At 36.5% G+C, this 23345-nt stretch overlaps 1 protein-coding gene and 1 pseudogene across 4 annotated transcripts in view; both read left to right on the top strand.

Annotated features, from left to right (window-relative positions):
• WDR7 (WD repeat domain 7) overlaps window positions 1–23345 on the top strand; it is a 390653-nt gene that overhangs the window by 309172 nt on the left and 58136 nt on the right. For all 4 annotated transcript variants that reach the window (XM_064379106.1, XM_012446433.2, XM_012446431.2 and 1 more), the window contains one exon: window positions 15670–15769. In XM_064379106.1, coding sequence (XP_064235176.1) covers window positions 15670–15769 — 100 coding nt within the window. The remainder of the gene's footprint in view (window positions 1–15669; window positions 15770–23345) is intronic.
• LOC135276185 (small nucleolar RNA U3) lies at window positions 10466–10658 on the top strand (annotated as a pseudogene).

Raw genomic sequence — 23345 nt, 5'->3', positions numbered from 1 at the left:
AGTAAAATAACCATTCTTAATAATATCAGCTATGATTCGTTTCTAAAATAAAGACTTTTTTCGTATTATCTGAAATAACTTAGATCTTCCTGGAGTCGTTTATATAGCTATAGATATTTTTCTATAATCCAGTAAAAGTTATAAAAATCACACACTATTAACTAGCTGTATTAACTTTATAGTCATGGCTTTAAATATTTCCTAATTAATATTTTACTTTCAGGGATATTAATAATATAGTGTCATCTACTAATACAAGAAATTTACTTAGATTTCAGTGCCCTTGAAAAAATATAGCACACTCATCCTTCAAAACACAATTATACAAAATAGTTCTCCTGTCATATTTTTCATCACTGTAACAAATATGACTGTATTATTATATAGGAGATCAACTGCATCCATTTTAAAGCACAAACATATTAGCCACAAGACTGCTGTAGCACTGAATTAGTTTTATGTTTATGAATAAGTAGAATAGGAAGCACAATATGGTAACATTTAAGAAATGAATCTCTGTAGGTTCTTTCTCAACTGGGCCTTGGCTTTGTCTTTAAGTGTCCTCAGATCTTCAAAAAGGCATCATCCAGCACTCTAGATAATTATTGTTAGAGGGTTCTGAGTAATTTACATTTAATTGCCTGAACTATAAATAATACAGCATCCTCAGTTAAAAATACCCTAGACGCCAAGAAAGTAGAACTGATTCCTTTCAAGGCTTGGGATAAACATCACTGCAGTTTCTTCAGAATTCCTTGTTAAAATTCTGTTGCAAGTTGCCATGTTACTGAATTCAGATCCCCTTGTGAAGTCCCTCACACAGAAGACCAACCAGCAAGGAGTGTGCCATGCTTGACTTAGTTGGATTCTGTATTTTTCTCTGGTCACCGATCAATGCTGACTGGTATTACACTACTCAGTGCGATGCAGCAGCATAAAATGTGCAGGCGTAGAGCAGGGCTTGCATTGTGTTCTGCACAGATATTATTGAGCCAAGAGAAAAACACTGTAGAACCGGCATGTGTGAAAAGCACATGTTCCAAAAGGAATGCTTGTTTTTTATTTGACAAAAGTATTCTTTACTGATGTCAGAAGAGAGAGATGTAAGCTCTTAGAAGCTACTATTAAGAGTCAATTAGAAATGAAGATAAAATACTTCTACAAATATAATGTACTTTTTAAGTTTAAGGTGATTTTATTACAATCTTGAGGTCTGGCAGCGATGTAATGCATGACCAATAAAGGATTAGGGCTTTTTAATGAAATTGTAATTCATAAGAGATTTTAGGATTTCTTCATAGCAAAAATTAGATACACCTCTAGATGTGATTTTTGGTCACTTAAAACTGCACAGTCATGCACATTACAAGTAGCTTGAGGAAGGGGGCTTTTCCCTTCATTTCTTTTATAGCAACTAGTAGAGGGCTCCATCTGGCCAAAGACCATATGCCCCCGCATTCCCACATAGGTCCTTATTTCATGCACTTTTATTGTTTTAAATTAGGGCAGTTTATTTGATGTATAACCAAGAGTGATTTAATTTTTATGGTTTTTAAAGAGTTGTCAAGTAAATAAATTCACAGATTCAAAAAAAAAAATCCTTTGTTGGGCTCTGTCCCAATTTTTAGTTTAAAAAATATACACGCTCAGTATAGCCACTCAATAACTGTGGTTGAATAATGACACTAGCTGTGCCGCTTCGTGTGTTCAGTCCTTAATTTCATCGTAATAAATGGTACCAGTTCTCTCACATAAGCAGTGACCTTACTGCATTATTTTTATGGAATTACAAGTTGTAAAATTTTGATTCTGAAAAGGACCTTCTGTCATGAATTACTGCCTCCTGTCCTTCATTTTAAAAACAGGCAAACTGACTAGCTTTTTTTGTGCTCACAGTCAGACCAAAGTGAAGCCAAGCTTTGCTGAACGGATCACATACCTGCTCTGTGTTCTTCCGAGTTGAGTGTGTGCTGTTACACAGGCTCACACATGTCAGGAGCACACACAGGGATGAGCCATCTCATCAGAGGATGAGCTGACCTTTGCTGAGGTCCAGGCCCGGGCCTCTTCCTCTCCATCCTTTGTCTCACTGTCTCAGCTCCTCTTGGACCTTGCTCTTTAGAGAACTATCTCTTTTATCCTTAATTTCTCCTTCTCTATGATATTGCTTTCTCAGCCTGGAAGTGTGTTTTATTCTCTCTTGTAAAAAATGCTTCCTTCTCTCTGCATCCTCTTCACCTACTGTCCAGTCCGTCCTCCTCCAGGGCAAGGAGTCTACACTGTGTCCAGTTCATCACCTCTCCCACTCTCTTAATCTACTCGAATCTGATTTTTGTCCCCACTAATCTCTCTCCCCCCTTCTCTCTCTCTCTGTCTCTCGTTCACTCTCTCTTCTTCCCTCTCACTTTCTGCCTCTCTTTCTATCTCTCACGTGCATGCACACGTCCACACACACACATAACAAAAAATTTTTGATTGCCAAATGCTTTTCAGTCTTTAAAAGTAGTGGTTCTCAAACTTTTTGGTTTCAAGATCTCATCAAAATTGAAGACCTGAGTTTTTGTTTATGACGATTATATTTTTATTTTTTTAAATTAAAACTGAGCATTTTAAAAATATTGATTTAAGAAATAAACTTATTCACATTAATGTAAAAACATTTTTATGAAAAATACTTTCCAAAATAAAGAACAAATACTGAGAAAGTGGCATTGCTTTACGTTTGTCAGATCTCTTTACTGTCTAGAAGACAGGTGGAATTTAATATCTGTGCATGTCTTTATTACGTTATGTTGTTTTGGTTGAAATATATGGTCAGAATTTAAAAATCTGCTCTCACAAACGTGTAGTTGAAAAGGGAGGAATGTTTTAATAGCCTTTTCAGATAATTTTGTATCTTCTTGGGTACTACACCAAAACCCAACATGTGACTGTTTTTTAAGGGCTAGTTGCAATATGGAATCTGCAGTCATATGGACTTTTACTGTCATATTAAATCCACCAGTATATCTTGCACTTTGAGTGGGTAGTTTTGTAATGTTATGCACTGGTCAACGGAGAATGTTGGTCCATTGAGTTATGTAGGCTCTCCATATGTGGTCGTATCGTATTTCACAGTATCAAAATACCACATTTGCTAATATGTGACCTCATATTAGCATACTTTGATCTCCTCAAAAAAGTCAGTGAGTGTTGAGAAGCCAGATACAGGTTTCCAAAATTCTAATTTTTTACTTGAATTTTTTGTTGGCAGTAAATCTTGTCTGTTGTTTTCCTGGAAAGGCTTAACTTTGTTCATATTCAAGAAAATATCTCTCAAATAACTGTAGTTTTTCTCTCAGTTATGCTTTCAAGTAAGTGTCATTCGATGAAAAAAAGCAGCTAGTTCATTTTGCAAGTTAATCTTCTGAGCCTTTTTCTCCAAGACAACCATGAGATTTCAGGATACGGTAGAAGTGCTTTCTGTGTACTTTCCACTTTGTCACACTGAATATTGAAACAATGTGTGCTCAGGGGTTGAAATGTAATCGATTAATAACTTTTTCATCATGGATATTCTGAAGTGAAACCGTTTTGTTGTTCTGCTCACTGCCAGCATGGCAGTGAAAGAGTGTAACGACTGCTAAACTATGACATGTCAGTGCCCCTTCGGGTTAAAGTGCCAGCAGTTTTACCCATCATCGCTTTTGCATCAGTGCAAAATCAACATGATGAAAAGGCCAAAGAATATCTCAGTATTTTTATGAAAACAGTTTTGATCTCATAGACTTCTCCAAGGAACATAAGGCCCCAAGGAATCTGCAAACCACAGTTTGAGATTTAGTGAAATCCTTTGTTGCACAGAATCACAAAACTTATTTTTTCTTTCTTAAAACTTCTATTTTCTGCACCTCCTGTATCCCAAAGTGATAACCTTTCCTAGGATTCAGTGCCTGGAGAGAAGGTAGGCTAGATTTCGGGAAAACTAAGGCTAGGTTTCCTGTAGCTCAGTAGAAATCTGGAAACTTCTCCTTATTTTAAAGGACCATTAACTTTTCTTGGGATTCCTGACTATCCTCAAATTCCAATGCCACTGGTTCCAGAAGTGGACCTCCTCAAGGAACCAGGGGCATTTGATGTTAAAGCACCATGATACGTAATACTTGGCAGCAAATCTGCCTATTGTTTAGAGGTCACATTATAGATGACATCCTATTAAATGTGATAGCCTTGCATTCTCTAAGTGCCGTTCTCAAATTCTCTAGGCTCAGGGCACATTAGTCTTTTTTTTCTTCCTTTAATAAGGCCAAGCTTATTCCTACCTCAGGACTTTTGTTCTGGCTATTTCCTCTGCCTAGAAGGCATCTCCTCCAGATATTGATGTAGCCTGCTTGGTCTCATCATTCAGGTCAACCTCCTCTGATTCTCCGTGTATGATAACCTTCTCACCGTCACTCTCACATTACCCTTTTAGCTTCACAGAATTTATATAATCTACGCTCCTCTTGTTTATGCTTTTTTTTTTTTTTTTTTTTACTCATTAAGCCCTTAAGAACAGGAACTTTTCTGATAATTTCCTCTTATAGTCCCAGCAGCCTTCATTGTTGAATGATGAATGCAAAGACCTTGTGCCTGCACTGAGGATTAAAGGGTCTGCTCCTGGAGCAGAGAGACAGGCACGCACTCTCCTACCTCTTTCTCACACCCTCTTCCTCACTGTTGTTTCCTTGGTTTTCCCTTCTCTAGTTCACAGTTACCTGTTCCCCATCCTAAGTGTCATCTCATCCTGTCAATTCCGAGGTTATCTTACAGTCTCTTCTCAGCAACCCTAAGCACTTTGTGTTTAGCTTGCTTTTGTTTCTTTGAAACAAAGTTCTCAAGGCTACAGAATATATATAATTCCCCAAAATATGGAATATATATGAAATCTTAAGATATATACAAATGATGTATATATCTTAAGCTACATATATACTATATATCTATCTGTATTATACATATATCTTAAGATATTTATATGCACACTATGTATATACACATGTACATATATATACACACTATGTATATAGTCTGCTTTTTCAATGATTTAAAACTCTAAGTGAATAATTCTCAACCTCTTTAATATTAGGACCCCTTTAAACTCTTAAACATTATTGAAGAACTCAACATTTGTTTATAGTGAGTTATAACTATCAATATTTGCCATATTAGAAATTTAAACTGAGAAAGTTTTTAATTATTTTATTTAAAAAGAACCTATTATATGTTAAGATAAAAATATTTTTATGAAAAATGATGTTTGCCAACTTCTTTGATCTCTGGCTTAGTAGAAGTCGGCTGGATTCTCCTATCTGCTTCCACCTGTAATATCTCAGATCATGTAAAATCTGGAAAACTCAGCTATACATTTGTGAGAAAATGAGAGTGAAAAGGGCAAATAACATCTTGGTGTCAGTATGGACACTTGAGAAGCACTGCTGTCAGCTCTCCCTGTGGGACTGCCTCTGGTGAGACCACGAATTCCAGGTGGTGGGGGCTCCCACCTCTGCCACCCCCAGCTGTGCAGTCGGGGGCACATCACTCGACTTCAGTTTCCTCCTGTATGAAACAAGGGCTCTTGTGCTCACTAACCATGGCAACATTCAACTCTAAAATAGTAAAAATTTTGTGTAGCAACTGCTTTTCTCATGACTGACTTACAAATATATAATTACCAATCATTATCTTACAATAAATTCTGAAACATATTAAAATATATGCATCCTAAGGTAGGGCTATATGAATGCTGCACCTTCTTCGATGCCTTCCTGAAAATTCTTTGAAGTAATTAATCTCAAACCTAATCCTACACTAAGACTATTTAATGAACAAAGAACTCAATATGGAAAGTAAACCACATGTTTTAAGAAAAACAAGGAGTTCCTATTTTGTTTAATGCTATTTTTGTAATTAAGTTTCATGGGGAGAAAAGTTTAAGTGGAAACCGAAGGGATAGTTTTTTAAAAGCATATTATCTCTGCTACGTTCAAACAATGGATTATTATTCAGCACTCTTAAAAAATTAGCTGTCAAGCCATGAAAAGACATGGAGAAATGCATATTACTAAATGTAAGAAACCAATCTGAAAAGGCTATCTATTACATGATCCCCAGCTATATGACGTCCTGGAAATGGCAAAACTGTAGTTGGTAAAAAGATTAGTGGTTGCCAGAGGTCGGGGGAGAAAGGATTTTCAGGGTAGTGATACTATGTTATGTGATACATATGATACTCTAATGGTAGATGAATGCCATTATACATTTGTCAAAATCCGTAGAATGTACAGAGCCAACGCTAATGTAAATGATGTGTAAATTTATCAGAAAGCTGCCACCCTGGTGCAGCATATTGATAGTGGGGAGGCCATGTGTATGCAGAGATGGGAGTAATACAGAAACTCTACTTTCTCCTCAGTTTTGCTTTGAATTTAAAACATCTCTGAAAAATAAACTGTGTTTTTTTAAAAAGCGTATCATCCACTTAGTATACTTACTAAAGAGTTGAATCAATAGAAACGTCAGTCATATTTAATGATGATATTTACCACACTATATGGTGTTTATCTTTTAAACCTAAGAATAAAAATGAAAAGAAAATATTTTAATTGGCTGGTTTTTAACAAATAAATGGTTAATCTTAGTACCCAATCCCAAAATTAGAAAAAAGCCACTCAAGAAATAGGAATCAAAAAATCAAACCTGTTCAGTTTAACGAAGTAAAATAATTTTTAAGCACTTGTGGACTTTTCTGAAAATTTCCAATTCATTCAGTTATTTGTCTACGCTGTGTGGCATGCTGGGCCCATCAGGTAGTCCCTGCCCTGACGGGCCTTAAAGTTGGCTTGACAGAGACAAAGAGGTCAATCAGTGAGCTGTCACAAACACTGTGAAAAAAGGGTATCCAGGACACACAGAAGAGTCTTAGAGCCATGATAAGAGGGACACAAAGGAGGGAGCTGGCAGTTGTGCATAGAAGAAAGGAGAACTGGTAGTATTTTAGCCGAGTTTTTAAAGATGAGTAGATGTTTATCAGGTAGACATATCCTTCTGACTCCAAAATCTGTGCTTATTTTTATATGTAAGAATGACTGTCATTGAATGAAATACTACTGAAACACTATTGTGAATGACTGACTAATCAGTGATTGCTTTGCAAAAATTTCAGTGTGTCTTCCTTTACATTGCATATCTCATGGCCAAGAGTGAAGATATTCTCAAGCACCCTGTGCATAGAACTGAACAATGTATGTAATAACTCAACTACTTTGGCTTTTCAGTAGATATTAAATACATTAGTAGTGGCAAGGAGGGTACTAACTTTAAAGGACTTGGGGTGTAATTTTCTCTAATTTACTTAAAATGGATAAAGCACATGAGTTTTAATAGCATTGACATTGAAATTTAAAGTGTTTAATGTTGTTTTTGCTGGATTTAACTGATTATCTTTTAGTTGACCTTCTTTGGAAGTTATCTTGTAATATTTACATAGAAAAATTTGCTTTATATTAAAATGCTCATTCACTTGTTTCCTCTAAATGATATTATTTGTTACCATTGTTTCTATTAAATATAGAGAACTGTGGCATATCATACAGCCATTAAAAAGATTGTGAGGTAATCCATTTCTATTGACATGGAAAGATGTTAGTAAAAGAGAAATTTTTAAAAGAAACTAGCAACATTGCAGAAGAGTATCTAAAATAATTGTTAAAAAAGAAAACTATATGTGAAGATCAGTATTCATACATATACAGGTATATATATGAAGAGAAAAAAATCTGGAAAGACACACCCCAAGCTATGACTGGCGGATACTGGGAGTGATAGGAGGGGATTGTTGGTAAAGAATAACTTTCACTTACTAACTATTTTTCTGTAATAAATCATCTGTATTTCTATTTTCAATGAGTGTGTGTTCCTTTCAAATTGGATATATATTAGAATAATGCAAATTAAAAAATAGTAAAAAGTGTCATTGGGGAAACATTAAAGCTATAACAGATAAGATTTTTAAAATTCAAAGTAAAGTAAGTATTTAAACTTTTGAACTGAATAAAAAAACTAATCTAGACAGAACAGTTAAAAGTCTGTATTTTCAGAGATAGCTTACCTTTTCTTAAACTTCGTTATTATGTAGACAGACTGATTGATTTTGCTTTTCAAGTGAAAAGCTGAATCAGCTCTGTTCACGCTAAATGGGCACTTAAAATCTAGTAAGGAAATGAACACTGTCTACTTTAGAACAGTGCATGAGATCATTTTTTAAGAAACTCCTCCAAACCTGTGGTTTGTTTTTAATCCCATATGGTGATTACAATAATGGGATGTAAAGTAGCTTCAGTCCTCAATTCCAGTAAAATTCTTAACTTAGGTTCCATTTTGTAGAATACTTTTCATGATAAATAATTATAGATGTTACTCCTATATTCACTAGTTGAAATCCCTCTAAAATCATTCTAGTCCAGTTTGTCTACCCTAAAAACTCCCAGACAGGTGGCTGTCTTTTAATACTAAAGTTCTTCGTATTAAAGCAAAAAACTCTAGACCTTCCAGCAGTATTCCATTTCACTGTATAACAGAAGGAATATTTAATTTTCAGCCTGTTTGAAATGCTATAAAAAAGTGCTTCACACCAAATCCCTATTATTTATACTAGCAAATTTAGACTGAAACTATAAAATAATTTGTAATTATTATCAGGTATATACTTGCAAATCATAACTATTTTTAAATATATAAATTTAAAATATTCTGAGCATTCATTTTCCTTATTTATTAGCATGTTATTTGTTGGCATTTACTTACCCTAGGAAAATAGCAAATGAACTACATCTTATTTAATCTTTCTGAAGTATATATTCAGCAATGCAGGTGATTGATGATGATGATAGCTGATAAGGTTTGCGTGTACCTACCAGTGTTTACTATGTGTCAGGCACTGTTTTAGGTACTTCTGTTGCATTAACTTATTTCGACTACACAACACCATAATAAGTAGTATTGTCGTTTCCATTTTCCATATCAAGATGCTGAGACATAGACAAGTTAAGGGACTTACTCACAGTCACACAATTAGTAAGTATAGATACAGGCAATAAGGAACCTGTTTCTCAGCCATTGTGCCTCAAACCCTAGATATGCATGGTGTTTTTCCTTGCAGGATTTCTGATGCCTGGACAGCCCAGGAAGCATTTTTGATCTTGCTTTTAACATGCCAGCTACAGTGTGCTTATGGCAAGTTTTTGAGAGGGAAACCAATTTGATTATTAACTACTCAGCAGGAAATACTTATTGACTATTTACAGTGTGCAAGACCCCGATTGGGAAGTAGCGACTCTCAAATGGAATTACTCAGTGTCCATCACCATCCCAGAATAAGAACTATTTCATTTGGTTTTTTGAACTAATGCTTGTCACAGGAATGAAGCATTTCTGGAAAACATTTCCCCACCCTCCACCATTCGTAGCCCCAGAAACTGACAACACAGCCACTTTGATGTCTATGAATTTTTCAAACATATTAGCAGCATGGCAGTCTGAAATTCTGGAGGGTGTGTACAGACATGTTCTAGAAAGTGCCTCTTCCTGAACAAAACTGTCCCCCTTGATTGTGGCTGTGGCATCTGTGGGGGCTGTTGACCAATTCTCTGAACACCTACTCTTGAATCTTTCAGGCTGAGCTCCTCAAGTGTGTGGCCCTGAAAGAGCTCTTTGGCATCTTGTCCTGTCTAATCAAGGACGTCGAGGTGGTTGGTTGTCACTGGTACCTTCTTGGGGTGAAAGTGACATGTACATTGCTCCACTGTAGAAATCCTGTTGTTCTTTCCTGTAGAACCAGCTTGCCTGTGTGGTGGGATCAAATCTTTCCTATAGTTTTATTGGGAATACGTCATAGGTATTTCCTTTCCCATCCAGTATGCATGATGAATAAAGGGATGCAACGTGCAGTTGATTAGATTTCAAATAATTTTTCTTTACATTAAGAATGTAATCTACATGTACATCCTGCAGACTATAACCATGCGAGTCAATCTAAAGTCACTTTGTGCAAATTAAAACAAAAATGTGATACTTTTTTGTCCTCTTATTGGCAAAAAAGTATGAAGTTTGCTAATACCAAGTAGGAACACTTTTAGTGAAAAGTGAAGGCAATTTTGCATTGTCTATTAAAATTTAAAATGTGCATATGCTTTGGTACAGCTTTGGTGAATGTATCCTACAAAAATACCTAGGTATACAAGGGTCTATGTACAGTATAGCCCACGTTCCCATCAGAAAAAGAATGGTTAAATAATGCAATGCGCATACACAGAACTACAGTGCAGATGTGAGCAAGAATGACATGAGATCCATGTGTGCTGACATGAGGGGACGTCCCATGAGGAAAATGAAGTTGCGGAAAAGTATGTGTACTGTGCACATCACTTTTGTATTAAAGGTTAGAAAATAGACTATACTTTCAGGGATCATTTCTATGGTTCTTAAGTAGAGAAATTGCACTGAACATGTAGAGCAGAAACCACAAAGAGGAGGCACACCATCCTCTCCTGAGCGTGTTGCTTCCCTGCAACGGCCTTTGCCATTGATGATCGTTCTTTTCCTCTGCAAGAGTAAGAGGGGGAGGACACAGTCTGAATGGTTTTGCTTGTTTGTTTGTTTAAAAAAACAAAAGGTAGAAAAAGCTCTCAGAAGATCCAGTAAATAGTTAATAGCAGTTACTGTTGGTGGGGTAGGGATTTGAGAGGAAAGACTTACTTTTTTTCCTACATATATTGGTGTGTTTTGAGTTTTTTACAAGTATATATTGCTTTGATATTGTCTTAAGAAAAACAGTCAAAAGTTTGTGAACCATTTTAAATCAATGTTAAGAATTTCTAAAAACAACTTCATAAAAATTGCTCATAATACCTCAGTTACTTATGAAAATACAAATACTTAGGACAGTGCCTGATACATAATACTCAGTAAATGTTAGCTGCACATAGTAGTCATTGTGGTATTATTTTAGGGGGAAAAAAGGATAGTTATATTCCCTATATTATCTTCTGTATATGCTAAGATTTAAGGTGGTTTCATGTGAAGCTGGAGGTTAATCTTGGATTAATTGAAGAGTGTTTCTTGTTGCATTCTAATGTTCGAGGAAATGATACACAGCAGTAACTTAACATCCTGAGATCATTGCAAATGGCCAAAGTCATAGTTGAAGTGATTTTACAGGTTTCCATCTTTCTCCCAAGTCCTAATTCTGCCGGGAGTTGCATGTTTTCTGTTTCTTTTTTCAAATTAACTTTTAAATTACATGCATTTTCTCTTATTTGGGGGCCATTTTTGATTAAGATTAAAAGTTCATCAGTTCAAGGAAAAGTATGAATAGGGAGTGCCAAAGTTGTTTAGAAACTCAGGCACTTGGTATTTGGCAAACTCCCAAGCAACATAGTGTGCTTCAGAGTGATTTGCTGTGCCAGTGTAGACTCAGTTCATATTAGTATTTCTAACTCAAACCATCCCTGTCTTGGGTTTGTACACCGCACTGTGAGTTGCTCCTCAATAGTTGAAGTCGCAAATACATCTTGAAAGAACTGGATTCTATCACTCCTCCCCAATAATCTGTTCTAGTAATAGTAATAATGATTGATAAACGATGATCTGTTAATTATGTTTTGTGTGATGATACCATTTTTATTGAAATTTATGCGTGCTGATATAAATCTTTGCCAAATTCTTAGAATCATTTTTTTTCCAGGACAACATTTAGTTTGAAAATATATTTTATTGTGTATATTATTATTTAGACTATTTGTATTTACCTTTTTGAATTTCAGCTCATGCAATCTTTTCTAATTCCCTAACATATAATTACCTATTTTTATTATATAACTGTCAGTTTCATGCTATGATACCGAGACTCCAGGAGCCTTTACAGATAACTTCTTGTAAATCTACAATTGTTTTGTCTCAATTGAAAATACATTTTTAGAAGGGTCATGGGAGAGCCTGTTTCTTGATTTCTGCCATTTTTGGACAGTTTTTCTTTCCTTTGTTATTCATCTCAATGATTATTTTAGACCCTATAGAGTATCCATTAGTCATAAAAATCCATGTTTAGCATAGATTATACACTGGCGACTGAAGGGTAAGTGTAATGTTTTAAACTTCACTTACTGTTGCATCCTGCTTGTTTGGACCATATTTATGTATTCATGCAGAACACAAAGTCCCTGATGGAGGATAAAAAGCAATAAATAAAAATTGTTGTTTAATGTTTTAATGGTGATGGGCATAATAAACAAAAAGTAGGATATTGGGTTAAAAGTAATGGGTAAAGGACTGTTGTGTTAAACAAGTTGGCCCATAAAGGCCTCCTTGGTCAAGATAACTTTGGAACAGAGACCTAAATGAAGTGAGGGCATGAGCAGTGGCAGTAACAAGCTGACGAGGTTTTCAAGCAGAGGGAGCAACAACTGTCAAAATCCAAAACGGGAACCCCCCTTTGGCATATTTAAGAAAGTGCAAGGAGATCACTGTGACTAGAGCGGCATGAGCAAAGGCAAGAGATGCCAAGACCTTGAAGGAAGGTTGTGAACAGAACAGAGGTGATTTGATTTATTGTTGAAAAGTTACTCTGACTGCATGTGGGCAATGATGAAAGCCCGGACATCAGTGACTTTCAACTTGTTGATGACCACCTCAGCTCCAGCAAGAAATACACTTTACATCATTGCCCATTTCTACTTTATTCTTCTTTCACTGATTTGAGTGGTGCTGTGCTCTCTGGCTTCACAGTTTCCTTGTGGTCTGCCTAGCAGAGGAGAACTGTTGTTCAAACATCAATATTAAAAAAGGATTCTTGCCAGGTCATGACCAACTGTCTAAGTGACGTGTTATCAACACAGTGAACTGGAGACTGAGACACCATTTCCAGAAAGCTCAGGACACAAGAACCCTTACTCTGAGACCCCCAAATTTTAGAGGAATGTTCATCCCTTAGGAAAAATCCAGTCATGCAAGGTTGGTCAAGATTAGAAAAGTACAGCTTTACAAACTGTAGTGGACCCTTCTCTTCAATCCATTGATCCCTTCAAGTCAGGAAGCAAGTAATGCATATCTCACTGTCTTTCATCTTTACAGACCCCACAAGGAGGACTGGCTCCAGGAAAGAGTAGACTAGGAGTATGGTGGGCTCCGGAAGCCTCAGCAGGGATCGGTTCACTGCAGCTGGTTCCCATGGTGGATACTTGGGAAGTGACTGCGTACATACCACTGATTTCTTCTGTTAAGAGGGCCACTGCTAAAGGAATAAAAAGTTTAACAAGAAACCCTAAGATTAAAACATGCCTTAAGACCTTCAGCGTCCAGAATTCTTTTATTGTTTACAAGTATTAGTCCTGTAGTAAATTCCAAAGAATGAAAAATGCAGACCTGTAATATATATGGCCCTTTCAGGCAGAGTAAAGATTTGATTCTAAGAATAGATCTGATCTTTCTTTCTGCCATAAATAGTGGTGTTTGTAGATGATATAGAAGGATGAGTTTGATATCCAGAGCATAGAAAATGGGCAGTGTAACAAAACCTCTTTTGATTCCAGTTTCACTAAGTAAGATTTTGTCAACACAAGTATATTTTACCAATGTATTGTTTTGAAGAGGGTTATTTTGGGGGTAATTATTTTCGGTTTTGCAGAAGGATGTTAGCAATATAGTTGTTAAATTTGTGCAAATAATAGGTAAAACAAAAGACCACTGCAAATTGTATTTTCCTATGCCTATTAACCTGCATAGAATAGATGTTTGCTAAAACATTTGTTATATATTATATTCCATGTACTCAAATAGGAGATAAATTATTCATGAGTATATGTGTATAAATACAGATGTAGATATAGGCATATAGATACAGTGATGCCCAATACTTACACACTGTAATTATTGAATAACAAAATAGTCAATGTTTTTTAAGCTCTTCTAAATCATTTTCATTTTCAAGCATAAGAATGGTAGGATTTAGATGCTGATTCCCACTTTCTCTTAAGGTGGAATAATATTCTTTGGGCAAGAAGAGCTTTGAGAAACCAGCTTTTTCCTAAACACTTAATAGCCAGGGAAGCGTCATATGTTTTAGGAGTTTTCTGTATCCTTCCTTCTCTCAAACCAATGTAGAAAGAGGAGAGTGCCAGTCATGAGCACAGAAAATCCTCCCAGCAGGACACACTAAAGTAGTTTCCTTCCTGTTACTAAAAGTTCAAAAAAATGAAGCATTAACCTTCCACTAAAGGGGAAGAGGTTGGTTATTCAGCGGGGCTTAGGGATGGCACAAACATCTTGTTCAGTATATTACTTGGTAATAAGTAACAAAAGTTTAAAAGTTTAATGGCTTGTTTTCCGGATTTATGAAATATATATGAATGTCATAGTGTCTGCCAATGCCAAATGGCTTTGTCAGAATATCACTGGTTTCAGAATTCTCCCACATTCAAACATCTTGTGTCTCTCAGCCTCTATTACTAGAATTTCAGAAATGCTGTCCCATGCCTTAGTATATTTACCTCGAGAAAGCATTAGAGAAATGAGATTCTTTTTCTGTCATGTTTTGCTTCCCCCTCCCTGCTCATAAAATATAAATATTAACAGAAAAGTTAGTTTGGTATTATGGAACCAAAGAGGAAAAGATAAGGAATGTACAGTAGAATTGATGCAAACTCCTCCTAAACATTTAGGGTACACCACTTGTTCATCTGGGCAGCTCACACCAAGACAACAGGGCTAGATAATGAGAAGATATATTCAAAACTCTTTGCAGATATAAAATCATTTCTTATTTAGACTTCAAATAATTTTTATTCTTACCTTCAGGCCCTAGCCATATAGACATGAAATCAGTATGGCAATGCACAGATAAGGAATTCAAATACTTAACCTCATCATGAAAATTAATCTAGAAAAATTAAATAATAAATCAATCTCATATAATCTTCAAACCATCCTCACTAAATCCTGTTTTTATGCAATACAAAATAAGCACCAAATATGCTTATTCATACTGCTAAAAGCCATAGCTATCATTTAGATAAGCTGGTAAACATGGGAAATCAGGGGAACTTGACAGGATAACTTCTTCTGATGGATAGCTTTCTAATTTTACTCTAAATTATGAATACGAACTTAAGCATAAATTTTATGTAGCCTTCGTATGATTGTTCTGCCAGAAAGTATATATTACTCTTTAATACTGTAGTAAACCAGGAGGACATAATTACATGGAATATGTAACCCTTTTCATCTTTTCCATTTCAATTCAAATAGAAATATTTGCATAATAGTCACTGTAGCAAAACCAGATTTTCATATATAATCTTTTTGTATTTAGCCCTTATTTCTTGTTTCAAAAATTCAAGCATGTTTGTGATTATAAGTTGTTTTCTGTTGAAAATAATTATTAAGAGGCCAAAGTGATAATGTATATCATTGTTCTTTCAGTTGATTTTCAAGAATTACCAAAACGAAACATTTTTGAAAAATCATAACATATTATAGATATATTTACTTCAAAATGTATATCAGAGCTGGCTTTAAGCTTTGAAATGTTGCCGTCCACCTCCACGTGCAGGTTATCTCACCTGGCTTCTTGTTTTTGTTGTTAAAATTTCAACTCAGGTTCTACATGGTCAGCTACTATGAGCGGAATCACAGAATAGCAGTTGGAGCTCGCCATGGTTCAGTGGCCCTGTATGACATCCGGACTGGAAAATGTCAGGTAAATAAATCATTGTGACTTCCTCTCCATAAAGCGTGGAAGTTATTGAAAGGAGAGAGAGACTAGCACTTCAGCAGTTGACGTGCTGAGCTGCTGGAACATTATGGATAATGCTGAAGGGATCAATAGTTTAATGAAGGACGCAAAGAATATAGAGCCCTACTGTCTTCATTCACTGGGACTGAAGGGCTGCCGCAGAAGAGTTCGTAAGAGAGCCCAGAGTGAGGTGGCACTGCTAACAAACTCTTTTGCAATACATCTCTTCTTATGTTAAACAGAGTTTTCTGATCTTTTTATTTTTGCCATGTGTTTTCTGAAAAGTTCAAGGATACATTATTATGACACAATGAACAAAAATTAATTTTCTCTCTAAGTGAAATCAGGTATTTCACACTTATAAGACAGGGATCTAGTCAATTCAAGAAAGAAGAAATCACAACAGCATTTATTATAGTTCTATGTAAAGGAAATAGATGCTGTACTGGAAGTACTACTTTTTACATTTTTATAACACTCTTGATGCTTTTATAACACTTCACTGTTTATGAAAAATTCTTCTTGATTTTGATCCTGATCTTAATCACCTAATTCTCAAAATATACCAACTGAGAAGACAGGGCAAATCTAACCCCACATTAGATATAAAGGAACTGAGGCACAGAGCCTTAAATCACTTTATCCCAGAGTCACACTGTTACTTACCAAAATCAGGGTTAGGCTCCACCATGATCATGGTAAAGTTATAATGTTGCATTGGTAAATAGTTCCAAGTCATAGCTTCTTATATTTCTTTGTAGCATTTATTAATGTGGACATATTCAACCATATTATCATATTAGGAATTTCCAGAAGGATAGGAAGAAATTCATCAGGATGTGGCTGAAATGTTAAACTGTCTGTTTAATTTAATGAACTATTAATTAACTATCTAAAAGATTGCTTGGCTTTTTTTTCCATGAAGTAGTTCTAAGAGATGGTAACAGGTGTTCAGGTGTTGAGGGGTAAAAATTTCAGGTGTTGGGGGGTAAAAATTTCAGGGGTCAGGGATCATACTGTTAGAATGTTAAAATACGTTTCTTTGTTCAGGCCTTCTCAACGTCCCTAACGTGCGACTGTATATTGTGCATTTTTGGGAGTGCAGTTGATGCACTATTTGCCATAGTTATTTAACTGTCAATTTTTGTTTGTGTATATGATTTTTTAAAAGACATTAACTCCCCACCATATTCTTCTCAATGAGAACAATGTAACTACTCTGAATACTTGTTTAAAAGTTAAATTCCATGTAGTTTGTAAGATCCTTTCATAAGAGAGGTTCTTTAGATAGCATTTTCAGATTCTCTTTTGTTAAGACCATTTTTTTAAATTGGAGTATATTACTGCTAGTAGATTTGAGAGACATAAACCACAAGCATCTCCCAGGTAAAGAAAAAAAAAGAACAAAGGTGACCTTGTGGGGCCTCTTTAGAAATGAAGTGAGGAAATCACAGAGAGGACCCTGTTATCACATAAGACACAGCTGCCACCAGCAGAGGGAAAAGTGAGGCGACCCCAGGATGAGTGAGAGAACAGCTTTTAAGAATTAATGAGAAAGGACCACGTTGTACTTAAGGATATGTTTGTTTATTGTTCTTCCTACTTAGGCGTCTCAGTGAAGATCTTGGTAGCATGCAGAAAAAATTAAGATTTTGAATATCTTATCCTTTTCAACTAAATTACTTGAGAAACATTTATCAAAGATGTTCTTTCTTAACGTGGATATGTAATGTCCTTCATATTCTATTTTATGTATATCATTTTAGTCTATTTAGACATTTTATTTTTGTTTGATTTGTTTGCTTTTGAGATAGAGTCTCTCTTTGTTGTCCAGCCTGGAGAACGGTGGCATGATCTTGGCTCACTGCAACCTCTGCCTCCCACGTTCAAGTGATTCTCAGTTGAAGCAATTCTCACATCAGCCTCTCGAGTAGCTGTAATTACAGGCGTGTGCCACCATGACCGGCTAATTTTTTTTGTATTTTTAGCAGAGACAGGGTTCTCACCATGTTAGCCAGGCTGGTCTCAAACTTCTAACCTCAAGTGATCTGCTCACCTGAGCCTCCCAAAGTGCTGGGAGTATAGGCATGAGCCATCATGCCCAGCCTATTTAGACATTTTTGTGTCCCCATAATTTTTTCTTACCTCATCTTCTTGATTTTGATACCCAAAGTTATCAACCCAAATTATTGAATAACCTTTACTTTCCACTTCTTATGAAAGGGAAGGCTGCACCTTCCTCTCATCATTCAGAACATGAAAACAAAGCTAAATCTTTAATGTCAATCATTACTTTTGTCAGTTACAGTTATATCCAGTGACACTGAACCCTTAAACTATTCTCTTAATTCTTTTACTTTACTAGCATTATAATATTTGGAAAAAATGAGCCAACATCAGAAACAAAATATGTAGATATATGGCTAGCATGTTTAGAAATGATGTGTATTATAAGGCGAATCAAAGGATCATTTTGAACTAAGAATGCAGTGAAGAATTTTTTAAAGAATCTGTTGGAATCAGTTGACAGAGTGAGACAACTTTTTTTAGCATGGACAAAGGCATAGGGCTATCACATAAAAATATATATATAAAGGGATAGCTAGAAAATTCACTTGGCTGTAGGGGTATGGTCCCAGTTGGATGGAAAAATGAGGCATGACCACTTAGATGAGGGGAATCACACTGAAGGGGAAGAAAGGATCCTGAGGCTGAGAAGAGGCCCAGTGGGGCAGAGAACCCATGACTGAGAGACTGAGGGTCATATATGTCTCTTGTTGTCATTTTGAGATTGGTTGGTAAAAGATAAAGGAAAAATTAAGCCCCTTTCCCTTAGCTTTTGGTATTGACATCTGCCTTTTTTTTTTTAACCTTTTTTTAAATTTGTTCTTCCCAAACAGATTATGCAAAACCACAGGATAATAGAGCATGTTGGTCTGAAACATGAATTGTCCTTATATCAAGGGTTGACAAACTGTGGCCCGAAGCTAGCCCACCAGTTGTTTTAGTAAATAAAGTTTTATTGGAACACAGGCACACACATTCATTTATATACTGTCTACTGCAATGGCAGAATTGAGTAGTTGTCACTGGCAAATACTGTTTTGTGATCCACAAACCTAAAATATTTATGATCTGGCCCTTTACAGAAAGGGTTTGCTAACCCCTGCCTAAGATAATTGAGGAGGAAGAGTTAACTAATTTAACTAAAAGTTATTTAAAACATTATAGTATAATATAGTGGATAAGGATAACTAGAAATTTGTGTGGGCTTGAACTCCATCTCTATGTTAATGATTGTTAATATAATTATATTAATATAAGGTTAATATAATTAACTTTGTATCCTTGGAAAAGTTTACTAACTTTTGTAAGCTGAAGTTTCTACATTTGTAAAATGGTAACAGAAATAATGTCTATTATTGTTAGAACTGTTAAAGAGAAATTTTTCTACACACTTGTTAACAAAAATGGTAAGGCAGACTTTATCAAAGAGGGACATGGTGGTGGGCATAGTGACCGCAGCGAGATCTCACAGTGAGGGAGAGACTCCAGCTCCTACAAGGACAACTGGGGATTTGTAACCAAGGAGCAGAGTGGGGTCAGGACATGGAGGATTGCAGTTGACTCTTGAACAAGGGTTTGGACTGTGTGGGTTCACCTATACCTGGGGGTTTTTTTCAATAAAAATTACCTCAAGTGTGCCTGCCTCTCCTGCCCCCTCTTACACCTCCTTCACCTCTTCTGCCTCTGCCAGCCCTGAGACAGCAAGACCGACCCCTCTTCTTCCTCCTCCTCCTCTGCCTACTCAACATGAAGATGAGGAGGATGAAGGCCTTTTTGATGATCCACTTCCACTTGATGAAGAGTAAATAGATTTTCTCTTCCTTATGATTTTAACGTTTTCTTTTCTCTAGCTTACATAATTATAAGAATATAGTATATAACACACATACAAAATATGTGTTAAATGACTGTTGTATGTTATTGGTAAGGCTTCTGCTCATCTAGCGCTCTGTAAGTAGTAGTCAAACTTGGTGAAAGTAAAAAGTTACATGTTGACTTTTAACTCTGCGGGGGTTGGCACTCTCTTTACCCCTGTATTCTTCAAGAGTCAGCTGTACTACAAAGAAATATCAAGGATAAAGGGTTTCTGGCTAAGCTGACTTGACAGGATTCTTGCTGAAGGCAGGCCAGGGGATTAAGATATTGGAGGTATGGTCAGATGCCCAGGAAGGGGGATTTTCTCTAAACAGACTTAGGATTCTTGTTCAAACTGGATTCAAGAAGGGCAGAGAGGGAAGCCCAAGTTCAGGCCTAGTCAAGCAGGGAACTCAGAGGAGCCTGATGGAGGTTTTGGTCAAAGGAGAGAGTCTGTGTCAGAAGTCAATACGGTCACTCATGTAAAATTCTTAGACAGCACCAGCCAAATAGTTAGCATTCAGTAAATTAAAGTAAAATTGGAAATATATTGCATTACAATTAAATTCCATTAATTTTAGGGAATTTAACAGATGAAACTGGAGACATCTGGGCTTTTGTAGGTGCTAGGGCTAGGAGTTCACCCTGCTCAGTAGGGAGCGCTTGAGTGGAAAAGCAGCACTGCCTTAGGTCACGTGAAGGTTTCCTTTCTGCAGGCTGCTCCTGCTTGTGGTAGCTGAGTCTCCACTGATTATGGAGATCAGAAACTTTGATGCGATTCAGTAGTTAAAGTCCTGCTTTGCTACTGACTATGCTTTTACTGGGGCCTGCCAGCGATTTAGGAATGTACCTGACTAGAATTTTGCTTAGTTTTTTTTTTTTTTTTAATATCTAACTCCCTATGAAGAAGTGCTTAAATTTTGTTGATATTCTGTGCTGTTGCTAAGCAGATGAATTAGGGTCCCTGACTCCTTAGAGATCCAGGCATGTGTTTGGTTAAATCAACAACGAAAATCTTCCCTCTAGCAGTATTTGCCTTTGGTTTGGCAGACTTGATATCATATCTCACTGATTTCCAATCCTTTTGGAATGCATTCTTTGTAATAACTGCTCACTCTATGCAAGATTCTCTTAGGTCCATGTTAACTAGCTTTCCTCATGAAGTTTGTATGGTCATCCGTCGGTGGAGTATCCACAGGGAATTGGTTCTGGACCACCCTGGGATACCAAAATTCATGGATGCTCAAGTCCCTGATATAAAATGCTGAGGTATTTACATATAACCTTGGCACGTCCTGTCATATACTTTAAATCATCTCTAGATTACTTATAACATCTAACACATTGTAAATGTTATATAAATAGTTACACTGTATTGGTTAGCGAATAATGACCAAAAAAAAGTCCATACACACTCAGGGCAGATGCAGCCATCCATTTTGCTTCCAAATATTTTCCATCAGCCGTTGATTGAATCCAAGGATGAGAAAACCACGGAGCGACTGTACTGTGTCACTTGGAGGCGTCATCCACTTTGGTAGATGTAGGTACTTCTCATGCTTTTGTAATAGGGCTACCAAAAAAAAAAAAAGCGATGATGGATGAGAGAAAGAAAGTGTACCTGAAGACTTCTGTATATCAAATTATTAAAATAAGTTTACTATTGAAAAGTTTAAGTTCCTTAAAGAACCTGTTCTTAAAGCTTCCGGTTTTCTAGTGCCTGGTACATAGTAGATGCACAATGAAATGCATGATGCTCAACTAAAAAACTCTGAGGCTTTAGAGTAAAAAAACTTTAAAAATACAATATGACATGGTAAACCAAAACAAATTGTGCCATAATTATATCAAGTATATTAGTTTGGGTACAGTTATGTTTCAGTATGTCAGAATGTCAGAATCACCTTATCAAATTATTGTTTCTATATGGAGAGAATAGGATATTTTTTCAGAAAAATCATAGGAAAACCTTTCTTATGAGTCATGAAAGAGATATCTATATTTCTATAGTAAACCATGACCAGGCATGCCATAGGCCAGATAATGAAAGAAATAAAATAGAAGCAAAGATTGATGGTATCTATAGAACTGTGGCAACTGTGGTCTAACTCTAATCCCATATAGAGCAGGAGGTAAATTCTGGAATGTTAACATGTGCCTTGTCATGCTGCCTACCGAGCACTGAGCCTACGGTTTCAGCTCCCCTGGCCTTGCAGATTCCTTTCTCCATGTGGGATGGATGCATTGACCTCTGATCTTCAGATATCCCTCCATGAGAAGAGGAGTCAGTAGTAGGATACTGTGTGCATTTACTTGCACCCTTAACTCCTGAATATCCTCTGTCCCACTCTTGTTAATTCAGAAGTATGGAAGTGAAAGCAGCCCTGAGTGTTGTCCAGATCGTTTCCGCCAGTCTTTGAACCCTGACTTATCCCATCACTGTGCAACTTTCATTCTTCAGCCAACAAGGTTTCACCAACTAGTCCAGCAACATTGTTACATACAAGCATTTGCATATACAAACTAATGGGAAAGCCAGACTAACTACGACCCCCTTAAAGTGTTCGTGGAAGATGGGAAGGATAACCTCATTAAGGTTTCTTCTCTCTTTCACATTTTTATTTTCCCAAATGCAAACTAATTTTGAGGACTCGTCTTATTAACTTGCGGAGTGTATATATTTCTACTTCATTCCTCATGGCTCCAGGGACCAGTCCAGGTTTTATGGGACCTGGTTTTTATATAATTTGGGGAGTTACCTTTAAGAAAAAGAAATTGAGGCCCGTGCAACAATATAAAATAAAAAATAAACTTAATTAGCGCCATAGAACATTTATTTTTAATAGCGCCTGTAAAATGGCATCTTATCCTTTCTGTAGCTACCCTTCTTCTTGTCTCCCTTATTATTGTATGTAGTGAATGGTGGCCTACAGCAGCCCTCACCTTCTAGCTTCCACCTTTACTGAGCCCCTGAAACCACACACACCCTTGGCATGGCTTAACACAACTGACTTCCCTCTCTCAAATTCTATCTTTCCTTAACTTCCATAGCACTGTCACCTGTCTTGGTTTGCATCTATCTCTTTTACTGCATTTCCTGATCTCTTAGAGGACCTTAATGTTAACTCTTACCACTCCACTAAAATCCCAGGATATAGATTTCTTCTTCCATGTATTCTTTTTCCTGACTTTGGCTGAAAATCCATACATTATTATTGATACTGATTATTCCCTCAAAGCAGGTAAGACAAATCAGGTCTCCAGCCAGGGCCCTGCCTAAACTCTAGCTTCATGACTTTTAACAATCTGCTAGCCGCTTCCATTTGGATATCCTGTTGTCTCAAATTCAGTGTGTCAGTCTCTCTAGCCCCCACTTTCTACCAGCATCTTTTCTAACCTGCCTTTTCCTGTAACTGGCATGATAATACGGCACCTCAAGTCATGTCGCCTGTCCTTCACCTATCCATATCCAATTACTAAGTTCCAGTTTAACTTATCTTTAGTGGTTTACCTGAAATCTACCTTTTCTCTCTGCTAACAGCCTAAAGTAGGCTCTTGGCCTTTCTTCAAGGCCTTTGAGATTCTGGTTTTGATCATCATACATAATCCTCTCCTCCTG

Source organism: Aotus nancymaae, unplaced genomic scaffold (assembly GCF_030222135.1).
Source record: "Aotus nancymaae isolate 86718 unplaced genomic scaffold, 86718_ANA_hifiasm-v0.15.2.pri h1tg000020l, whole genome shotgun sequence".
In the NCBI taxonomy this organism is placed as follows: Eukaryota; Metazoa; Chordata; class Mammalia; order Primates; family Aotidae; genus Aotus; species Aotus nancymaae.
Note: the sequence above shows the minus strand (reverse complement) of the source record. Positions and strands in the feature narration are given on the sequence as shown.